This window comes from Lissotriton helveticus, chromosome 12 (assembly GCF_964261635.1).
Source record: "Lissotriton helveticus chromosome 12, aLisHel1.1, whole genome shotgun sequence".
Lineage (NCBI taxonomy): Eukaryota > Metazoa > Chordata > Amphibia > Caudata > Salamandridae > Lissotriton > Lissotriton helveticus.
The window spans coordinates 670,422,259-670,443,148 of record NC_136073.1 but is presented as its reverse complement, the minus strand read 5'-3'; the positions used below and the strand labels follow the sequence as shown (position 1 = coordinate 670,443,148).

General features: G+C 44.9%; 1 protein-coding gene across 1 annotated transcript; it reads right to left on the bottom strand.

Moving 5' to 3' along the window:
• Nucleotides 1-1,788: 1,788 nt before the first annotated feature.
• Nucleotides 1,789-4,525, bottom strand: LOC144798240 (leukotriene B4 receptor 1-like). Its single transcript, XM_078668988.1, has one exon. The coding sequence runs from the start codon at nt 4,321-4,323 to the stop codon at nt 3,271-3,273; it is 1,053 nt and encodes a 350-aa protein (XP_078525114.1). The 5' UTR covers nt 4,324-4,525; the 3' UTR covers nt 1,789-3,270.
• Between the last annotated feature and the right edge of the window lie 16,365 nt (nt 4,526-20,890).

Below are 20,890 nucleotides of genomic sequence, written 5' to 3'. Positions count from 1 at the left end.
GAAGGGTGCAATGGGGAGGGGGAGAAGGGTGCAAGGGGAAGGGAGAGAAGGGTGCAAGAGGGAGTTTGAGAAATGTGCAAGGCAGAGGGGAGCAGGGTGCAAGGGGGAGGGCCGAGAAGGGTGCAAGACAGAGGACGAGAAGGGTGCAAGGCAGGGGGGAGAAGGGTGCAAGGTAGAGAAGGGTGCAAGTCAGAGGGGGAGAAGGGTGCAAGGGGGAGGGGGAGAAGGGTACAAGGCAGAGAGGAGATGGGTTCAAGGCAGAGAGGAGAAGGGTCAAAGGCAGAGAGGATAAGGGTGGAAGGCAGAGGGGAGAAGGGTGCAAGGCAGAGGGGAGAGAGGAGAAGGGTGCAAGGCAGAGGGGAGAAGGGTGCGATGCAGAAGGGAAAAGGGTGCAAGGCAGAGGGTAGAATGGTGCAAGGCAGAGGGGAGAATAGTGCAAGATAGAAAAGGGTGTAAGGCGGAGGTGGAGTAGGGTACAAGGGGGAGAAGGGTGCAAGGGGGAGACCGAGAAGGGTGCAAGGCAGAGGGGAGAAGGGCGCAAGGCAGAGGGGAGAAGGGTGCAAGTCAGAGGGGGAGAAGGGTGCAAGGCGGAGGGGAGAAGGATGCAAGACGGAGGGGAGAAGGGTGCAAGGCAGAGGGGGAGAAGGGTGCAAGGCGGAGGGGGTGAAGGGTGCAAGGCGGAGGGGGAGAAGGGTACAAGGCAGAGGGGGAGAAGGGTGCAAGGCAGAGGGGGAGAAGGGTGCAAGGCGAAGGAGGAGAAGGGTGAAAGGCGGAGGGGGAGAAGGGTGCAAGGTGGAGGGGGAAAAGGGTGCAATGCGGAGGGGGAGAAGGGTGCAAGGCGGAGGGGGAGAAGGGTGCAAGGCAGAGAGGAGAAGGGTGCAAGGCAGAGGGGAGAAGGCAGAGGGGAGAAGGCAGAGGGGAGAAGGGTGCAAGGTAGAGGGGAGAATGGTGCAAGGTAGAAAAGGGTGCAAGGCGGAGGTGGAGTAGGGTACAAGGGGGAGGGGGAGAAGGGTGCAAGGGGGAGGGGGAGAAGAGTGCTAGGGGGAGGACGAGAAGGGTGCAAGGCAGAGGAGAGAAGGGTGCAAGGGGGATGGTGATGAAGTTAAAAATGTGCCCCCCCGGAAACATTTCTGCAGACGCCCATGCCTCCAACTCCTTCACAGATCTCTGGCATGTGAATCTATGATCCATGCCTGACTGCTACCACACCAATGCTTCCCCAAAGTATGCCTACAGACCAGATCTCCAGCTACAAAAACACGTTTATAATGCTTAGTTTTTTAGTTGTTGCAATCTGCCAATTTCCCCAGCCTCGACATGTGCAGGTAAGAGCGTTGGGGCAGTAGGGCTGGGGGGGGGGGTATTTCGACAGACGATGACGAGGGAACATTAATTACTTATTTAATTTTCCCTCCTCATCGTCTGTCGAAATCCGCCCTCCCACCCGGCACTAGGAAGTAACCTATATGTGCAGTTTCGCCATGGCTGCCTCCCGCTGCATGCTTTCACGGGTGAATAGTCGGGCGGAAACACAAGTGGGTGTCCGGCATGTAACATGTGTGATGAGCCCGAAGTCCACGTGTTCTTTTTTTGACCGTGGTATCAAATAGCAAGACATAGATATCAAAAATGAAATCATCCTCGAACTTCAAACTTGCCAGTGAAAAACCTAGAAATCTGTTTCCATCAGAACAATTAACTCACACATAGGAAACTGTCAGTAGATCTGCTGGAGGAATGAGCAATACCTTCTCAGTAACCTCATTGTGTCTTTAAGATAAACCTCCATCACTTTCATGCCATAAAGTTACCAATCACAGATATGTGGACTAAAGAACCCTATGGTTGTGTACACAAGTATGCATAACAACATACGCTTTTTTGATAAGACTTAATAGCCTCATAAACCTGCCTTGTTCTGAGCTTCAAGAACCTAGGCAGCTACACACACTCACCCGACAAGGCAGTACACCCATACTGCAAGCACACTGTAACTACTCGCCAAGCCGATGTATGTGCTGCCAGGCATAAGTAGTCCTGTGCTCTCTTGCTCTTTGCATGCATGCATGAGGACTGAGTCAAACAAGCACCTTCCTTTTGTCCCATATATGCACCTTCTCTCACCCTGCTCCTCCAGACGAGTTATGAGGGAATCGAAACAAATCACCACCAGCGAAATAACTGGATTCCACATTGTGATGAACAGAACTCCACCACTTTATTAAAAGGATAATATCTATAGGATTCACTGAACAGAAGAAAGACTCCTTCCTAAGCCAACAATTTGGAGATCAATCAACACCACTCACCAGCATTCTGCTCTTAAATTAAAGCACAACCACCAACATTCACCTTCATCTAACACTCCAGATTCCACTACCTCAACATACATCCCCTAAGCCACCTTCAGCAAAATACTTTTTCACTCTATTGGTTTCCAGCATTTTTATACTAAATAAAATGTTTTCCTTCCACAGTGAGACCTGAAATGACCATCCCAGTGGCTACATGGAATCAGTCAATAGTAACAAGATTCAGGACAGCACTGCAGCAATTCGTATAGTGAAACACACCTGCGTGGGCACACAAATCACTGAACAAATCAAACTCCTTGACTCGGATGTCTTTGCATAACCACCTCGCTGTGTGCTAAGTTCTAAACAGGACTTTACCAATGGAATTAGAGCAAGCAAACACCCACCTATCCCCAGCAGAGATTGCACAGGGCTAGGAATGCCGCATGGAATCCTCTCGCCAGTGCGCACACGCCTTGTGCCGACCCATCCATACTTGCTACTGGGCCCATATAAAGCAGGGATCCTCCAGCAGGCTTGATATTTCTGTATATGTGTGTTGGAACAATGGTTACCTACAGGCTCGTCAACATCATTATGCATTGCTGATAATTTCCGAAGTGGATACAAAGACCATCTGTTTTTGGTCTATATATTGTTTCTATTTGCTCGTCATTGGCCCAGGATCATATAAATGCCACTAGATCACTGGCATGTGAGATGTTTTATTGTGCCACTTAAAACTGTTCAACTAAACTGAAGACTAAACCAGTTATGTGTGTCCAATTCTGCACATATCAAGGAAGAGAAGCCAGGTTGCCCTGTGATGCCACCAAACTACTGAATGTTGTGATTACCTTAAATGTCCTCAGGCTCCTATGTGCTGATCACCTTTACCAAAGGCAATACCCTAAAATGCATACTTCTAATAAATTAAGGTACAGGGACTCAATTTACAAAAAAATGTCCGGGAGACTCAAAGAGAGCCGGCAGGATTGTGTAGCGATAGATCTGTAGGAGTAATTGAGTTGTGCAGGTTTTTGGCCACTTTCTCCCCAGAGTCCTCGTTCATGTGTCTGAAGACTTTTTCAAAGTTGGTCCCTCTTAACCCTCCGCGGAAACTCCGTGCAGCGAAGGCGTATAGTATTGGGTTGAAGCAACTGCTCAAAAACAGCAAGGCGGTGGAGATGTTTTCTGACTCTATTGCAGCATTCTCCAAAATAGCTGACATTTTGGGGTCTGAGGACCTCAGGGACCCCGCTGAAATATTTAACATATTCGTGATGTGGTACGGAATCCAGCAGGCAAAGAACGCCATTATCACACTAGCAATCAATTTCCCAGACTTGCTCTTTTTCTGAAATTTCATGCGTCGCATTCTCCTAATGACCAAAGCATAACAAACGGTCATGATTAAGAAGGGAATCAGAAAGCAAAACACCACCTCGACTGAGAGATCTACCAGTTCTTGCTGATCGGAAGTGTATGTCCAGTCATTACACAAGACTGTTCCATTGGTCTCTGTAGTCGAACGGAAGATGTAGGAAGTACAAGCGAGCGCCAGAGAAACTGCCCAGACACTCACCACGACCCCATAGATGAACTGTTTCTTCTGCCAAATCCATGATGCAAAGGGAAAGACCACGGCTGTGAAACGCTGGACACTCAACACAGTCAGGAAGAACACGCTGGCGTACATGGTAAAGCTGACAATGTAAGTGAGGAACCTGCACATAAACAGCCCGAACACCCACTGGTCCCAGAACGAATGGATCCACAAGGGCAACGTGATCAAGACGAGGAAGTCCGCCACCGCCAAGTTGAGGAGGAGAACCACAGTCATGGAACGCTGGGGGATCTTGAAGAGTATGGTCCAGATGACCAAACCATTCCCAGGAACTCCAACAAGGAAACAAAATCCAGCAAACAGGCTGGGGACTAGCACATCTCCAACCCACTGGTCACCAGGAGCTGAACGACTCCGTGTCCCATATTCCACGGTAGCATTCACGGGATCCATGGCAAACATCCAAAGATAGGTCTGAAGTTTGTAGCCCGCCGGCGCGACTCTTCTCACATCGCCTTTGTGTACTTTATGTGAGAACTGCAGGGTTTGTGTGAAGAAAAGGAAGTTACAAACAGTCTGGGGATTCTTCACTCTTAGGAAATGTTGTGTAAGTCTTCTGGACAATAATGTTATAAATAGGTGGAGCTGGAAATCACAGCACAAAATTATTCTAATATGCAATCCTGTGTCATAATTATCCTTTGCTACAAATCTGTGGCTGAATCACAACAGTAGCAGTGACAATGGTATTATTCTTTTTTAATTTTGTGGCAAATGCGGGGAATCCTGTCTTGCCACATGCCCTGCCCCTTCGCCGAGCAATGCCCTATTACCCAATTAGCTTAAAACGAGAAGTTACATTTGCTGCGAAAAGATGCGAAGTAGACAGTCACTCCTCTTTGAATATTATCATCCCCGGTGTCAGAAAACCACAGTACAAAGAAACAAAATATCAAGCTTGTTTCCAGAACTCGAACATTACGTCATTGTGAACTCATTTATTCTCCTCTCTGTTCGGAAAGACCTCAGAACAAAGGCTGTGTTCCTGTTCTTTATTGAAGAAACACCAGATTCATCTGGCCTGTCCTCACACAAACACAGGGGAGGCGTGAAAAATGTATCTAAGTCTCTATTTGTCTCTCTTAGAGATTCATTGCCCCAGCTTGCCAAGATAAAGGCCCTTCCCTGTCTCCTTAGTTCATAACCACATTCAAATTCCCCTTGATCATTAGAATCCAAACTCGAGGTTCAGAGGCTCTGTTGACTGCGATACGAATATGTGTCTCACAGGGCGGAGGCATTTCACTAGAGGTCAGCACGGATGTGACGTGAGTCTCTGTCCGTGTGTTTTGACCACCGAGCTTCAGAGCCAGACTGGGAAGCAGATGCAGCCGAGGCAAAAATACACAAAACAGCTCTTCTCAATTTCATACCACGATCTAACTCTCTCTTTCCATCCATCCACTCGGTGTCTCTTTTACTTTGCTGTCTTCTGTCTCATATTTTTTGTACCCTCTCCCTGTTTCTCTCCCTAAGCCTCTACTGTGCCTCCTTTAATTAAACTCAGAGAGATGGAGGAATGAACAGAGGCACCAGAAGCACCTCTGGATTTAACCCCTTCGATGCTCATGACGGAACGGTTCCGTCATGAGCGTCGGTTGAGCTGTGCTCATGACGGAACCGTTCCGTCATGAGCCGGTAGGCTCATTAGAACCTTCAGCACAGCGCAGGAATCTGCGCCGTGCTGAAGGAAAAAGGACTCGAATGGCTGCAGTCCCCTGGGAAAATCTCAGCTAGATTAAGTGGCCCACCTGGCCCTTCCAAACTTCCCGCTCTGATGCTTTGCACCAGCGTCCAGCCCCTAGGTCAGCTGGAAGGAGCAGAGCAGTGGTGCCAGGGAGATGGTGTGGCACAGAGTATGAGAGCGGGCGAGGGCTGGTTCACCCAACATAAGGAGCTCTAGCTAGCCAAAGAGGGAGAGCGCGAGCCTAAAGAGAGCTGTCCTTTCTCAAGCAACCGCTGGGCTAGGGCCTAAGGGTAGATGCCCTCATGGCGTGGTGTGGCATGTTGGTGCAATGTACCAGTCCACATTCAGCCAGGAAAGTGTACCCTTGATCGCGAGCCTCTTCAATTCAAGGTGGGCCATTCTGGACAGTGTACTGTCACATCACATTGGCCTCTTTTTGAGCACTTATAACCTGTGATGAACGTGCACTGCATTCTCTTCTAGAAGATGGGCTTAATAGCCATGTGTGGTCCTGCATCCCTAGGGAATAAGACGTATTGGAAGGCGCTCACTCTTCCATCTTGGGCAGAGAGGGTTCTCTCACGTAACGTGGGAGTGAAGTCATTCTTTGTGATCCTGTGTGATGACCACCACGCTACCACGATCAAACGACTTTAGGGAGATTCGACACCTGGGGTGGGAATGAAGCCTGCGCAGTATTATGGGCTGGTTTGGTTTGGCCAGTTTGGTCTAATTGTAGCAAGCTGTGGGCTGTCGCAGGCTGCGTGAAGTCAAGGGCTTACAGCATATTACTTTCTGACCTGCTCACCAAGTAAATAATTCATAATCTACTGCTCAGTAGTCTTTCTGGTCAATTTTCATCGGTGGATATTCAACCTTCCATCCATTGCCACCTCCAACCAATGTAACGTCACAAAGCCCAGAAGGTGATGGCGAATAGCTTCTAGCGCAATGCCAATTCACAGAGCCTGGGGCAGTGGGCACAGCTGGGGTTAGAGGGTTACATCCTACCCTTCCCTGAGGATTCTGAATCACAGGAGTAAGATTTGGCTGAAAGGGATTGCAAGGAAGCATATTGCCCATTCTGTGGTTTCTGCAGTGCAGCCAATACCTCATCTTACCAGACTCTCGACAGAGCATCACTCCATGAAACTGCCAGGTCCTGACCACCCCCTGCTGGGTCTAGTCCTAAGGACAGCAGGATAAGTGAGAAGATGAGTGGTCCAGGAGCTACTTGTGCATCCTACAAACAACCAAACTAAAGCTTGGAAAAGGCTGCAGTAAAACAAGTTTCAAATCCAAGAGATGGGGGCAGACATTTCAGCTTGTTCCCATCCATTCAAGTTAGCATGGAAATGGACTCTCTTCCGATAAACATGCAAGTATGACCAATTGGACAGCCCTGTTGGTTTCTCCGAGTATTTGTTGACCCTGCATACGCCAACTTCAGCCACATATTTCTGGCCACAGGAACCCACTAAAAACACACCTAAGTAGTATAGGAGTGATACCTTTCGTCACCATTCATTTTTTGACAGGTGGGAACGCCCCCCGGAAGTGACGTAGGCGCCGGAAGTCCCGCCCCGGACATGTCCGGGCATGTCCAGCGGCTAGTTGCGGCTGCAGGCTGGTGTTGCTTGAGCAGCAACGAGGTCCATCTGTGGAGTGGGAGCCCTAGAGTGTTGCAGGGTCTTTTTTGGGAGGTAGGCCAGCCCCCTAGGAAGAGTGTCTGATGGCGATGGCATTCCTGAATGGTGGCCTGAGGCCTGGGGGCGTGCCATAGTCAGCAGAGGACCGGAAAGCCATTTGTCCTAAAAGAGGCGGGAAGCTAGACCATTGGTTTGCTGCGGCAGTAATTTTGCCTCCTAAATTAAACAAGCATTAGAAATGCAATCGGGCTCTGATTTATTTGAGTTTGAGCTAATGGCATTCTCTTGACATGTGTTGATGCTGTAGTTCCGCTCTCGTGCAGTTGCTGTAGTTCCGCTCTCGTGCGTGGTGCCCGGGCTTTGAAGCACGGCCCGGCTGGTGCCGCTCCCCTGTAAGAGCGCGACACTGGGAGCTGACTGTGCCTGCTCGGCGCCTCCCCGCACCCCTCCCGAGCGTACACTCAGCTGCTTCACGGGCAGCCTGAAGCCCTGCATTGTTCGCCCTTGTACATATAGCGCTACAAACAAGGAACCGGCATTTAACCCTTGTTCGCTCGCAACATAACTTGTATTTACTCGCTGGCTTTTAATCCTCTCACTTCCCTCCCTTCTGGCATACCTCTCTAGCGCTCCGAAGCGGTCAGTCGATGGCGTATTAGCGCTATACGATACGTAAATACGTGTGAATGCCGCCTTCAAGTCTCGACACCGAATCCTGGAAGTGTCAATTTAAGTTTATTTTTTCTGAGATTAAAGAGAGGGCTTCTGAGTTGGTACTTTGTGCAATAACAAGTTTTTAATCGCCCTTTAATAAAACAATGTATTGTGCGTTCGATTATTTTGTAAAGCGCCATCACCCCGCCTTCCAGCCGCCGCTTGAAAGCGCTTCGACGTCCTTGTTCAATAATTACGTAAGTTCAGTCCATAAAGTTAGTCGTTTAGAAACTCCTCGATCTCGCAGCCTCTAAAGGGGCAACATTATTTTTGTATCTGTTCTATTGTTTGTATGTATCGCTGGGTTTTTTCTTTTGGGGTGGGGGGGGTTATCACGGTTGTGAACAGTTGTGACGTATGTGGTAAACGGGACAATATGACCTTCGTTGCAACGCGCACTCGACCGTACAGTATTAAAAACAGGCTATTTACATTATTCGTTAAAATGTGTCTGTTTTGTTGCAAACGGCGTTTTTTTGGGGGGTATGATCTCGTCAGTAGGCAATAAATAAAATATATTACTTCTAAATCATAAAAAAATAATCTGCACCCCCGTACTGAGAGCGCTGATGTTATTATGATCGTGTTTTTTAATGTTTCGTTAAGACTTACATTGGACCTGCTGCGTGCATGTGTCTATAATAAATTAAAGTGAGCTGAATGTATCACGTAAGACGGGGATGGGGGAGGGTCACAACACGGGTTCAGGGGTCCCTCGACCTCGGAACACTTGGTTCTGTCAGACTTCGGGCATGACAGGGGTGAGGGGGTCGGTGGGGGGTCAGAGCTGGTCTATTTACCATCTCGCAGACGTGCTCGGTTATTATAGCCTCGGAGGTTTTGCACATCTGATTGCACATCAGGCCGGGTAATGTGCACGTCTTGGAAATCTATGTGGAATCAGGCCCTGCGCGCTGACTCCGGCTTTCATCCTCCTGGGGTCGATACAAGAGAGTAAGTGGCATTTGAGGAGGATGATACTGACACACCTGTTGTTTTAAATGTAGTCAGGCCGTTTCCGGTCGAACTGGGTAAAATTGTATATTGCAAGTTCAGAATTCTACACCTGAGGAAATAAAAGCGTGTGTACTTATGCGTGTGTGTGTGTGTGTAAGAAGAATCTCTAAGACACCGACAAATGCATAACTATCTCCAAACCTAATGTACTGGTACTGGATATATAGTTCGTTTTTGGTTCCAAAACAAGCGAACTGTGATCCCGGCTACCTCTCTTGACCAAACTCTGTGATACTTGGCAAATAGCGGTGGCAGTTACTTCAATTATATACAATGACTCTGCGACTCTGAGTTAGACAATTCCTTGTAAGAGCAACAGAGCTCAGTGGTTCACATTTAATGTATCCGAGTTTTAGTAGGACAGGAGTATAATACACAGAAGGCACGAAATAAGAGCACGCAAGCTGTGTATTTTTTAGTGAATTCTGCAAAGGATCTTAGTACGTTTAGTGTATGTTTCATATCAGCAAGCTGTCTCGCTGTAACATTGGCGCGCATTTAGATACACTCATGCTAATAACTGGGCCTGAAGCAAATATAGCGCCTTCAATATTAATGGCGGATGTGGCGTAAGGGCTAGAGCTGCTGACTTTGGAGTTGGGAAATCCAGGTTCGAGAGTGACATTCGCCCAACATCCTGTAATTCTGGGCAAATCACTTAATCTCCCCGAACCTACCAAAAATGAAGTGTCCTTGTGTAAGCAACTGGTGCTTGTGTAAAGCGAAAAAAGTGCATATACACCGCTTGCTGACACGGCCTGTCTTCTCCTAAGCGCTGTGGTAGCAGCAGCTGCGGCTATTAACACAAATCGTTTTGGACGGTGGAATGGGAAAGGTTGAGCCCGAGGCCTGTACTAGAAGCGTACAGTACCGCAGCATGTGCACGAACCCTCTGAAGGGCCTTACTTACTCCATGTCAGTATGGGAGGGAGGGGCAGGTAAAAAAATAAATATATTCAAATCGTGTTCCGTCCTCGCTGGGAGAGAACGGCGCACGCTCAACACTGTTTTAACAATGGGAATTATTAACAGAAAACTAGAACACAACTTGCACAAGAATTATTTCGTTGGAATGATTTATTATTAAAAGTCTAGGCTGACCCTAAAGAAAAGCACGAGCAGGGCCGGCGGGACAATGTTTTCACGTTGCAGATGGCCGAGAGCTAGAGACACTGATTCGCTATGCCTGTGTGCACGTGAAGAGGACGCGCGCCCGACAAACGCACTGCTCTATGGTGAACGCGCGCACACCATCTGGAATGCATTACACGGCCACCCTGACAGCTCCTAATTAAAATTAATGCACTGCCGAGCACGTAACCGCAGACAAAATGCCCAAAATGGCGCCCGACATTTACAACTGCCCAATAGCATCAACACTACTAAAAATACATCACCGCGAGGACCAATCACCATTCAGATAAAAAAAAAACACACGCACTAAGGAATGTGTCTTTCCCGAGCCCTAAAGAAACTTTTTTTTCTTTCTGTACTAATAGGATCTCGGAGCTCCGCCCCGAGCCCTAAAAAGTCTGGACTGTGAAAAGACAGCATTTATGAAAATAAAATTAAAAATAAATAAATAAAGACAAGGGTTATGCAATTGTGATTTCTTTTACATATGTGGTAATGTATTTGGGCTGATAAACATGGTCATCTTGTAAAGCAACAGCAGGGGGTTGGCAACATGTCCATGCAGTGTTCTGTAATATGGTGGACGGTCCTCCATCAGCCCCTAGACTGCTAGGGTCCCTGTGCAATATTTTGCACAGCCTAAGTTTTAAAGTGCCTGGTGTAAAATGATTCCTGTTATGAAAAGGAAAAAATAAATAAATAAATATTTTTAAGTTCGCTGATGTAAATGGTGTCTGTATGGAAACCAAAATAAGGGAAATAAATAAAAACACGGTTTGTGCAATTGTCACTTCTTTCTTTCTAAAGGAACGTAATGTTTGAGGGATAATAAACAGGGGCCTGTGTGTAATGCAACTGTGTGGGCTGTGTATCAGCCCAGTGCATGGTTCTTTAGCCTCTGTAATGTGTTGTCACAAACCTAAAATGCAAGGTTGATGCTGCAGCATCATGCACAGCCAAAGTTGAAATGTACAATGTATGCGACAATTACTAAAAGAAAAAAAAGAAAATAAACATTTTAAAGGCTCTGATCTAAAATGATGGCAATCATGAAAAGGAAAATAAAATAAATACATAAAGACAGGTGTTGTGTATTGTGTTTTCTTTCTAAGTGGGAGTAATGTGCCAGGGCTGGTAAACATGGACCCGTCTATAGGGCAGATGGGGGCTGCGTAACATGCCCCATGCAGTGTCCTTTAACCTGGTAATGTGTTGTCACAAACCTAGACTGTCAGTTCCCTGGGGCAACAATATGCACAGCCTATTTGAAAGTCTCTGTTGTAAATGACACTAGTAAAGTAATGTTGTGTTATGCAACAGGCTTTGCTCCACGTGTGAGTGTGCCGGGAATGACTGATAAACATAGCATTCTTGTACAACATGCACAGAGTTCAGCAACACTGCTAGGAATATTTCTGTAACTGCAAAATAGACTACCACAGCCCAGAAAGGGCTGGATGGTGCAAATTCCACAAAAGGCGGCAAACCAGTCATGGAGTTGTAACCTGGTGAAGAAAAAATGCTTTTTCAGCCCAAAAAGAGCGCGAGGGACCAGAGTTTCATAAGAGCGGCAAAACCAAAAATGTAAGTTTGCTGATGTAACATTTTCAGCGCCTAAAGACACGAAGAGGCTTCTACGTGGGAGACAGCTGGCATGGACTGATAAGCATGAGAGTCTTGCAAAAAGTGGCGCTGAGGGTCTGGAAATATGCACAGTCATGATGTTCTTAGATAGGGAGAGGTCGGTGAAAGTATGACTTTTTTAAGGCACGCTTTTAACACCTTGGGAGTGTGCAGAGAAAAAATTGAAAGAGGGACGTAACTACACTTGCACTCTGAAATTTGTTGGAGCACCTAATTATATATTTGCGGGTAAACAGGCTTTGCCTGAAGACTACAGAGTTAACATGGCGCAGAGGGGAAACAGCCACACTGATGAAACACACTCTATACTTAATGTAAGTAGCTATGGATTTTGTTTTTATTCTATAAGGCAGTTCTGGTATTTGTTAAAATCTTTAGACAAGGAATAACTGTAAAATAAGCATGCATATAGTTATTATTGTAGTACTATGTCATAGAGACCTAACAGCTTTAAGAGGGTAAAAATTACAAAATAAAACAATGCCTTTTATACACATACCTTAAGTGTTGGTGGTCTCCGGCGTCTGCTGTATTACAAGGGGCCAGTTATGGTAGGTGCACTGGCTGCTGCTCTGCGCACTTGTTCTACCCCAGACACTACATTTTATTGACTGCTTGCCTTCTCCTGCTGCATCTTCTGGGAGCACACTCCTCAGCATACTGATACACGATCTTTACTAAACACAGCTAGCATTCCAGTACTTGTAGTGCTGGCTATTCTCAGGCTCATACTGTTTAGGGACAGTACCGTAATGTTATTGGGAAATCAACAATGACAATACTTCCTATCAACATTCTATGCATGTTTGCATTCATTTGAGAAGACTACTGATGTTTTCAGGGTGAGTGTGAAAACATCAGTTGATGCTGTTAGTCTAGTACATTTGTATTTACAGCAGCCAGGATACAAAGTGCACATCTATCTGGGGGCTCAGACAACACCATTGCATTTAACAATTACAGACGTGGCATTACATTCCTCGCCACCCTGCCATTGTATCCCCTTATTTGGCACCGCTGATAGCCTCCTCGTGATTGTCTTCTGTTCAATCCACTGCAGTATTGACAACACATGTTTATTGTAGTTTTACTGCTTTGAGTCCATGTCTCATGGATACACAGGTTTTGCTCTCTTGATCTCAGTTGCAAAAATTGTACGCTGTCGACCATTCTTTGCAGTGGTTAATTTGTAAAAAATAAGGGCTGGGGCTCTTGTCAGGAGGCAGCTTGCACCAGCCCATTTCTCCTGTTAGCACTGCCTAAAACAGAACCAACTACCAACCACGAAAGTGGGGAGAGGATGTGGCGTAATGGCCAGAGTTGCTGAGTTCGGCACATGGGAACCAGGTTTGAGCCACGGCATCGGCTCAACATCCTGTGATTCCGGACAAATCACTTAATCTCCCTATGCATAAATGAATGTGTCCTTAACTGGTGCTAATGAAAAGCACTGGTGTTGATGATTAAGCGCCGGCTGAGCAGTGAAAAACACCAGCTCAAATTAAGTACTGATTCTTATGCTTCTTTGTGCTAGAGCTAAAACATACATGAACCTGTCAATCTGTGGAAACTATTCTTAAATGAAAGTGCCTTGAAGTACATGTGCTGAGGCAGGAGGACAGATCCATACTCCCATACACAGAGTATACTCCTTGTGTTGTACATTCCCAAAGGTACCATCCAGTGTAGATAGAAAAACACAAACATCTTTTTGTCCACACCTACATCACTCACAATTACCAACAACTGATGCCCCGGGTGTTGGAACTAGGGGTGTAGCAGGTGCTACAGCACCCCCAGACCTGGAAGGAGTTAAGAAAGGTGATGGAAAACAGTGAAGCCTTTCAATTTGTGAAATTTTCAAACATCATTAGCTGTGTGCTCAAAAGCAGTGAAAGATAAACGGAACTTAAGGAGAGCCCAGAGAACAAAGGTATGGCACTCTTTTGAGAGGGTGATATCAGATTACAAGAACAAACCACATGAAAGGTACTAATGTAACCAATAGCTCCTTTTTAAAGTTTGCCAACATCGCAAATAAGAATCATTTGAGTCTTTTAATTGGGAAATGTGGAGACAGACATGTGTTAAAGTAGGGTGCGAAAACAAACCAATCCACAAATTATTTTACCCATGCTTACATGGCTAAAACCCCTCTGATTTATTAATGGTCTCTTCTAACTAACTCATTTCTTTAATATATATATTTTTAAATAAATTGACACAATGTATTCACATGTTTCATAATATCACACCATGATGCAAACTGAACCACATTTTCACTAAAAAAGGTCTCCGACTATCATTCACCCTCTTCCATCCCTTCAGCTCCCCACTTAATACTTTTTGTCATGCTCATTTGATACACTTGCTTGTTCAGTAACAGCAGGATGCTCTTAGAACACCTACAGTTTTAGGGGGCTGAAGCCCCTGGCCAACATTCTGAATCAGAAATGTGTTCTAGCATCGCTGATGGATTTTCAGAGCTCAAGTGACATTGTTCACCAAATGACCCCTTTGCATGTTCCCTGGGAAGCAGATCCTACGTTGGTTTATGGCGTAGAGCACTACTGCGGATGAGTCTAGACCTTCCATATTCTAGATGACAGAAGATTTTTGTTTTCCAAATCCTTGTGCAAGTGTCTCAGAACAAGGTAGACATCCTCCATCACCATAACGACCTTTAAAATCTACATACTTAGTGTGTCGAAATAGGACTTTCTATGGTGTATTGAGCCGAAGAAGAAAATGGACTCTGATATCCAGAAAGCGAGGAAATAAACCTGATACTGTGTTAGTAGCAACTGTGTAAATGGGAAAGAACTCTTTGTTATGTTATGGTAGGTGTTTTTATTTAGCCACCCTACACCGTTTACATGGTCTGTTAACACCCTTAAGTGTTATGGCAGTTTGCTGTCCAACAGAAGGTTCATTTTATTGGGGAAATCAGACTTGTGTATTCCTGATTTGTTGTCCGTGTGTTTGTGGGGGCTTTGCTCAATTTGCATGGTGGTGGTGTGTCTCTATCCCTGAACCTCACGTTTATTGTTTGTCCATTTGTGGATGTAAACAAGCAGATGCCTCTGGGTGAGGGATGTGTGGTTTGCATTATATTTTTATATTATACTACAGCTCTGTTTGGTTCAGCAGTGTGAGGTTTTGCTGGAAAAGTTTTGCCATAATAGATAGATGGTTCATACTAGATGTTGAACACCCTCATTTTTTGTGTAAGACTTGTGTCTTTCTGTAACTTGTGTAAAGAAGCAGGTTGGTATGGTTTAGACTGATGTGTTGTTGCAGTGGGCGGTGTAGGTTGTTGTGGGGAGTCAAATATGGTTTTAGTCATTGTACTACAATGAATTAAATAGTAATTACATTGCAATTTAGTGTGGTAAGGTAAGGTATGGTGTTATGAAGCATTTGGTGATGTGGTACACAGACCTTTAAGGTGAGATGTAATGATACGGTATGCCAAAGTCTGAGAAAGTGTGGCATGGTGTGGTAATGAGTGTGTTGAAAGTGGTGTGGTACTGAGAGATGTGGTGTTGAAAATTGGGGACGTGACATGATGGTATCTGTTAGTGTATGAGCTGTAGTGAGGTAGACTGAAGTGGAGTGGTGCAATATGAGATTATCTTGTGTGGTATGTTGGTGCTCGATGGTGCGGTGTGGTGATATGTACTGAGTGAACTTTGTTGTTGTATAGTTCTGCTGTGCTGTGATGTGCAATGTAATTGCTCTTATATGGATAGTTGTGGTATTGAAGGGCACGTTTACTGCATGTTGTGGTGTAGACTGATGTGGAACCATAGGGAACTATGGGAGGGGTTGATAGAGGGGTGGGGTGCAATATGATAACCTGTGATGTGGCTTGGTATAAAGTGGGGGATATTGTAATCTGGTATAAGTATATTTGTATCCGGTGGTGCAATGTGTAGGATGTTGCATTTTGGTGTGGTGTGGTGTGGTGTAGATTGGTGTGGTATACAGTAGTGTGGTGTTAGATTTTGTGGTGCTATGTGGCTTATGTGGTATGGTGAACAGGTAGGTGTGTTGTGGTACAGTAGGGAGGGTTGTATATCATAGAATGTATGGTCCTGTGTGGAGATATTAAGTCAAGGAGGATGCTGTGAGGTGCGGTAGTGTAACGGGAAGAGTTTTGCCATAATAGATAGATGGTTTATACTAGATGTTGAACAACCTCATTTTCTGCATCTGACTTGTGTCTTGCTGTAACTTGTGTAAAGAAGCAGGTTGGTATGGTTTAGACTGATGTGGTGTTGCAGTGGGTGGTATAGGGTTTTGTGGGGAGTCAAGTGTGGTTTTGGCTATTGTACTACATTGGGTTGTATAGTAATTACATTGCAATTTAGTCTGGTAAGGTGAGGTATGGTGTTATTTGGCATTTGGTGATGTGGTACACAGACCTTTAGGGTGAGACGTAATGATATGGTGTGCCAAAGTCTGAGAAAGTGTGGCATGGCGTGGTATTGTGTGTGCTGAGAGTGGTGTGGTACTGAGAGATGTGGTGTTAAAAATTGATGATGTGACATGATGGAATATGTTGGTGTATGATATAATGTGCTGTAGTGAGGTAGACTCAAGTGGAGTGGTGCAATATGAGATTGTCTTGTGTGGTATGTTGGTGTGTTCGGTGGTGCGCTGTGGTGATATGTACTAAGTGAACTTTGTTGTTGTATAGTTCTGCTGTGCTGTGATGTGCAATGTAATTGCTCTTATATGGATAGTTGTGGTATTGAATGGCTTGTATACTGCATGGTGTGGTGTAGTCTGATGTGGAACCATAGGGAACTATGGGAGGGGTTGATGGGTGCCGAGCAATATGATAGCATGTGATGTGGCTTGGTATAAAGTGTGGGATGTTGTAATCTGGTAGAACTAAACTGGTTTCCGCTGGTGCAATGTGTAGAATGTTGCATTTTGGTGTGGTGTAGATTGGTGTGGTGTACATTAGTGTGGTGTTAGATTTTGTGTTGCTATGTGGTATATGTGGTATGGTGAACATGGAGGGGTGTTGTGATACAGTAGGGGGTGTTGTGTTGTACACCATAGAATGTATGGTCCTGTATGGAGTTATGAACTCAACGAGGGTGCTGTGAGGTGTGGCAAAGTGACGGGAAGAGTGTCACCATAATAGATAGATGGTTTATACTAAATGTTGAACACCCTCATTTTCTGTGTCAGACTTGTGTCTTGCTGTAACTTATGTAAATAAAGAAGCAGATTGGTATGGTTTAGACTGATGTGGTGTTGCAGTGGGTGGTATAGGGTGGTGTGGGGAGTCAAGTGTGGTCTTGGCTATTGCACTACATTGGGTTGTATAGTAATTATATTACAATTTAGTGTGGTGCGGTGAGGTATGGTGTTATGTGGCATTTGGTGATGTGGTACACAGACCTTTACTGTGAGACGTAATGATATGGTGTGCAAAAGTCTGAGAAAGTGTGGCATGGTGTGGTATTGTGTGTGTTGAGAGTGGTATGGTACTGAGAGGTGTGGTCTTGAAAAGTGATGATGTGACATGATGGAATATGTTGGTGCATGATATAATGTGCTGTAGTGAGATAGACTGAAGTGGAATAGTGCAATATGAGATTGTCTTGTGTGGTATGTTGGTGTGTTCAGTGGTGCGGTGTGGTGATATGTACTAAGTGAACTTTGTTGTAGTATATTCCTGCTGTGCTGTAATGTTGCATGTAATTGCTCTTATATGGATAGTTGTGGTATTAAATGGCATGTATGCTTCATGGTGTGGTGTAGTCGATGTGGAACCATAGGGAACTATGGGAGGGGGTTAATGGGTGCGTGGGGTGCAATATGATAGCATGTGATGTGGCTTGGTATAAAGTGTGGAATGTTATAATCTTATATAAGTATACTTGTATCCGGTGGTGCAATGTGTAGGATGTTGCGATTTGGTGTGGTGTAGATTGGTGCGGTGTACATTAGTGTGGTGTTAGGTTTTGTGTTGCTATGTGGCATATGTGGTATGGTGAACAGGGAGGTGTGTATGGTACAGTAGGGTGTGTTGTGTTGTATACCATAGAAGGTATGGTCCTGTGTGAAGGTATGAAGTCAACGAGGGTTATGTGAGGTACGGCATCGTGACTGGGTATATGGTTGTAGTGAGTGGTTGCAGTGTAGAGTTGTTGTGTGAGATGACGGATGGTGGTCTCATTTAGGATTTCGCCCTTGTTCCCCAGCATCTGGGTGCTATCCGGTAAGGTGAGAATTGATCTGGACTAACGTTTTGTGATGTGAGTTGCATTGTGCTGAACACATTATAGTGTGGTGTTAAGCTTACTGATTATATTGTGTGCCAGGTGTAATGATGATGTAGTATGGTATGGAATTGGCTGCGCTGGTGATGTTTTGTGAGAGGCAGTGATGCGGTTTGATATTGTATAGTCTGGAGGTGTTTTTGAGTGTGCTGTGGTGAATGCTGTTATCATAAAGCAGAACAACAGAAAGCCTTTAACTTATTTTAGGATCCCGGAAAACATAGCAGGCTGAGTACAAGACCACGTTATACCGGAAACAGAGTTAATTAATTATATATTTACATTAACAATTGGTGTGTCACCCCTTCTACTCATGTTCAGGTAGTGGTAGAAGTGGGATTGAAGATGCTTCCATTGTGGATCCAACAGTATACCAAGTGGCAGTAGGTCAAAGACATTTTCAATAGCTCTTAAATAGTATTTTCAAAAGGCCCTACAAGAAAGCAAGCTTTTCACATAGCCTCCATGGCTAGACTGCTAGATATGCACAAAATGGCAGTGCAAAAAATATTGCCCTAGTTAGACTATCAGCTGCTAAACCCAAAGTACACCCTAACGTACCATCTTCCATCTTACAAAAATAGGTTCCAAGGAAGTACTCTACTTATTTATTCATTCATTTTGAAGGTGTGGCTACAAATGCAGGCTCTTAGGCACTACTGTGGGGCCAACATACCTCCTTTATCAGCAGAAGTCAAAGCCGCAAGTCAGGCCGCTAATCCTGTGTGTGCTACACCTTATGAAGAACTTAAATAAGCCATTTTAGCGAAAAGTGGGCTCAATAAAGAGAATTACTGAGTTGTGCTCAGTGAGAAATGTGGACTTATAAGGAAATCCCCAGGCATTATTCTTTAGAGTCAAAGACTGAGGAAACATATGGTACAAATGGGTTTGGCTAGTGAAGGTTATTGATAACATATATATGGAGTCATTCATAGATATTTTACCTTCTAGTACTGTAAGATGAGCAAAGCAACATACCAGGGTAGGTCTACAGGAAGCCATTAATAAAGCCTGCGCCAATCCTTGTGCTCAAGATTGGAAATTGGGAAATATTTGAAGTTAACACCCACTCCTAATGTCTGTAAAGGCCCACTTATTTCTCCAAGAATAGATTTTTTTCTAATGGCTCAATATTTCCAAAATGGAGCAGCGAAGAACATCTCCAAAAATAGGCCACCTTTAATGTTAATCTCTCAAGGACCACAATGCTTTTGATTGTGGTGAATGGGTCATCTTGGTTGACTATGTCTTAGGAAACACTAGCATAAACATTCAAACATGTTTTTCAGGAAGCATTGTGTTTGCAGAAGCACAAGCTCTTCCTTTCAAGCAGGCTTTAGATCTATCAGAAGGCACATCAAGGAAGCTTTGGGAGGGGTAATAGATAAATTACTTGAGGAACATATATTTGGAACCAACAATCCCCAATTCAGCTGCAAAGTGCAATGGCTTTGCCATTAGGAAAACCACACCATTCCTTCATGTGATTATCTTTCTTTGCAACTGAATTGGGGATTGTTGGTTCCAAATATATGTTCCTCAAGTAATTTATCTATTACCCCTCCCAAAGCTTCCTTGATGTGCCTTCCTGTTTGCAAAGGTTCTGTTCTTTGTTGGGTGTAGCCACTATAAGGTGACAGTTTGTTTATCTCCTGCATCTACTAGCGCATGGACTTGTCTCCTGATAGATCTAAAGCCTGCTTGAAAGGAAGAGCTTGTGCTTCTGCAAACACAATGCTTCCTGAAAAACATGTTTAAATGTTTATGCTAGTGTTTCCTAAGACATAGTCAACTAGGATGACCCATTCACCACAATCAAAAGCATTGTGGTCCTTGAGAGATTAACATTAAAGGTGGCCTATTTTTGGAGATGTTCTTCGCTGCTCCATTTTGGAAATATCGAGCCATTAGAAAAAAATCTATTCTTGGAGAAATAAGTGGGCCTTTACAGACATTAGGAGTGGGTGTTAACTTCAAATATTTCCCAATTTCCAATCTTGAGCACAAGGATTGGCGCAGGCTTTATTAATGGCTTCCTGTAGACCTACCCTGGTATGTTGCTTTGCTCATCTTACAGTACTAGAAGGTAAAATATCTATGAATGACTCCATATATATGTTATCAATAACCTTCACTAGCCAAACCCATCTGTACCATATGTTTCCTCAGTCTTTGACTCTAAAGAATAACGCCTGGGGATTTCCTTATAAGCCCACATTTCTCACTGAGCACAACTCAGTAATTCTCTTTATTGAGCCCACTTTTCGCTAAAATGGCTTATTTAAGTTCTTCATGAGGTGTAGCACACACAGGATTAGCGGCCTGACTTGTGGCTTTGACTTCTGCTGATAAAGGAGGTATGTTGGCCCCACAGTAGTGCCTAAGAGCCTCCATTCGTAGCCACACCTTCAAAATGAATGAATAAATAAGTAGAGTACTTCCTTGGAACCTATTTTTGTAAGATGGAAGATGGTACGTTAGGGTGTACTTTGGGTTTAGCAGCTGATAGTCTAACTAGTTATTTACAACAAGGGGTGGTGATGGACAGAGTCTCTGAATTAAGCAGAGTACCCTCACCCAGTCAAGAGATCAGGGCTAGATCCAACACCGTTTTTTAGCTCATTGCACCATCCCAGTTTCAGAACCTGGCTGTATGCAAATTAGTCTGTCCCTGGCCCAGTGCATCATGGGAACAGGGCAGACCAGACTACAAAAGCCAATTCTTACACTGGGAAGGAAACAAGCTTCCGGGGACCGGTTTCTGGCATTTCAGCCGTCATCGGCCCGGCTTGCTTGAATCCTGATGGTGCAATGAGCAA

Excerpts from the sequence above, each read along its gene's own strand:
- LOC144798240 (XM_078668988.1), bottom strand. The coding sequence starts at position 4,323 with ATGTTTGCCATGGATCCCGTGAATGCTACCGTGGAATATGGGACACGG.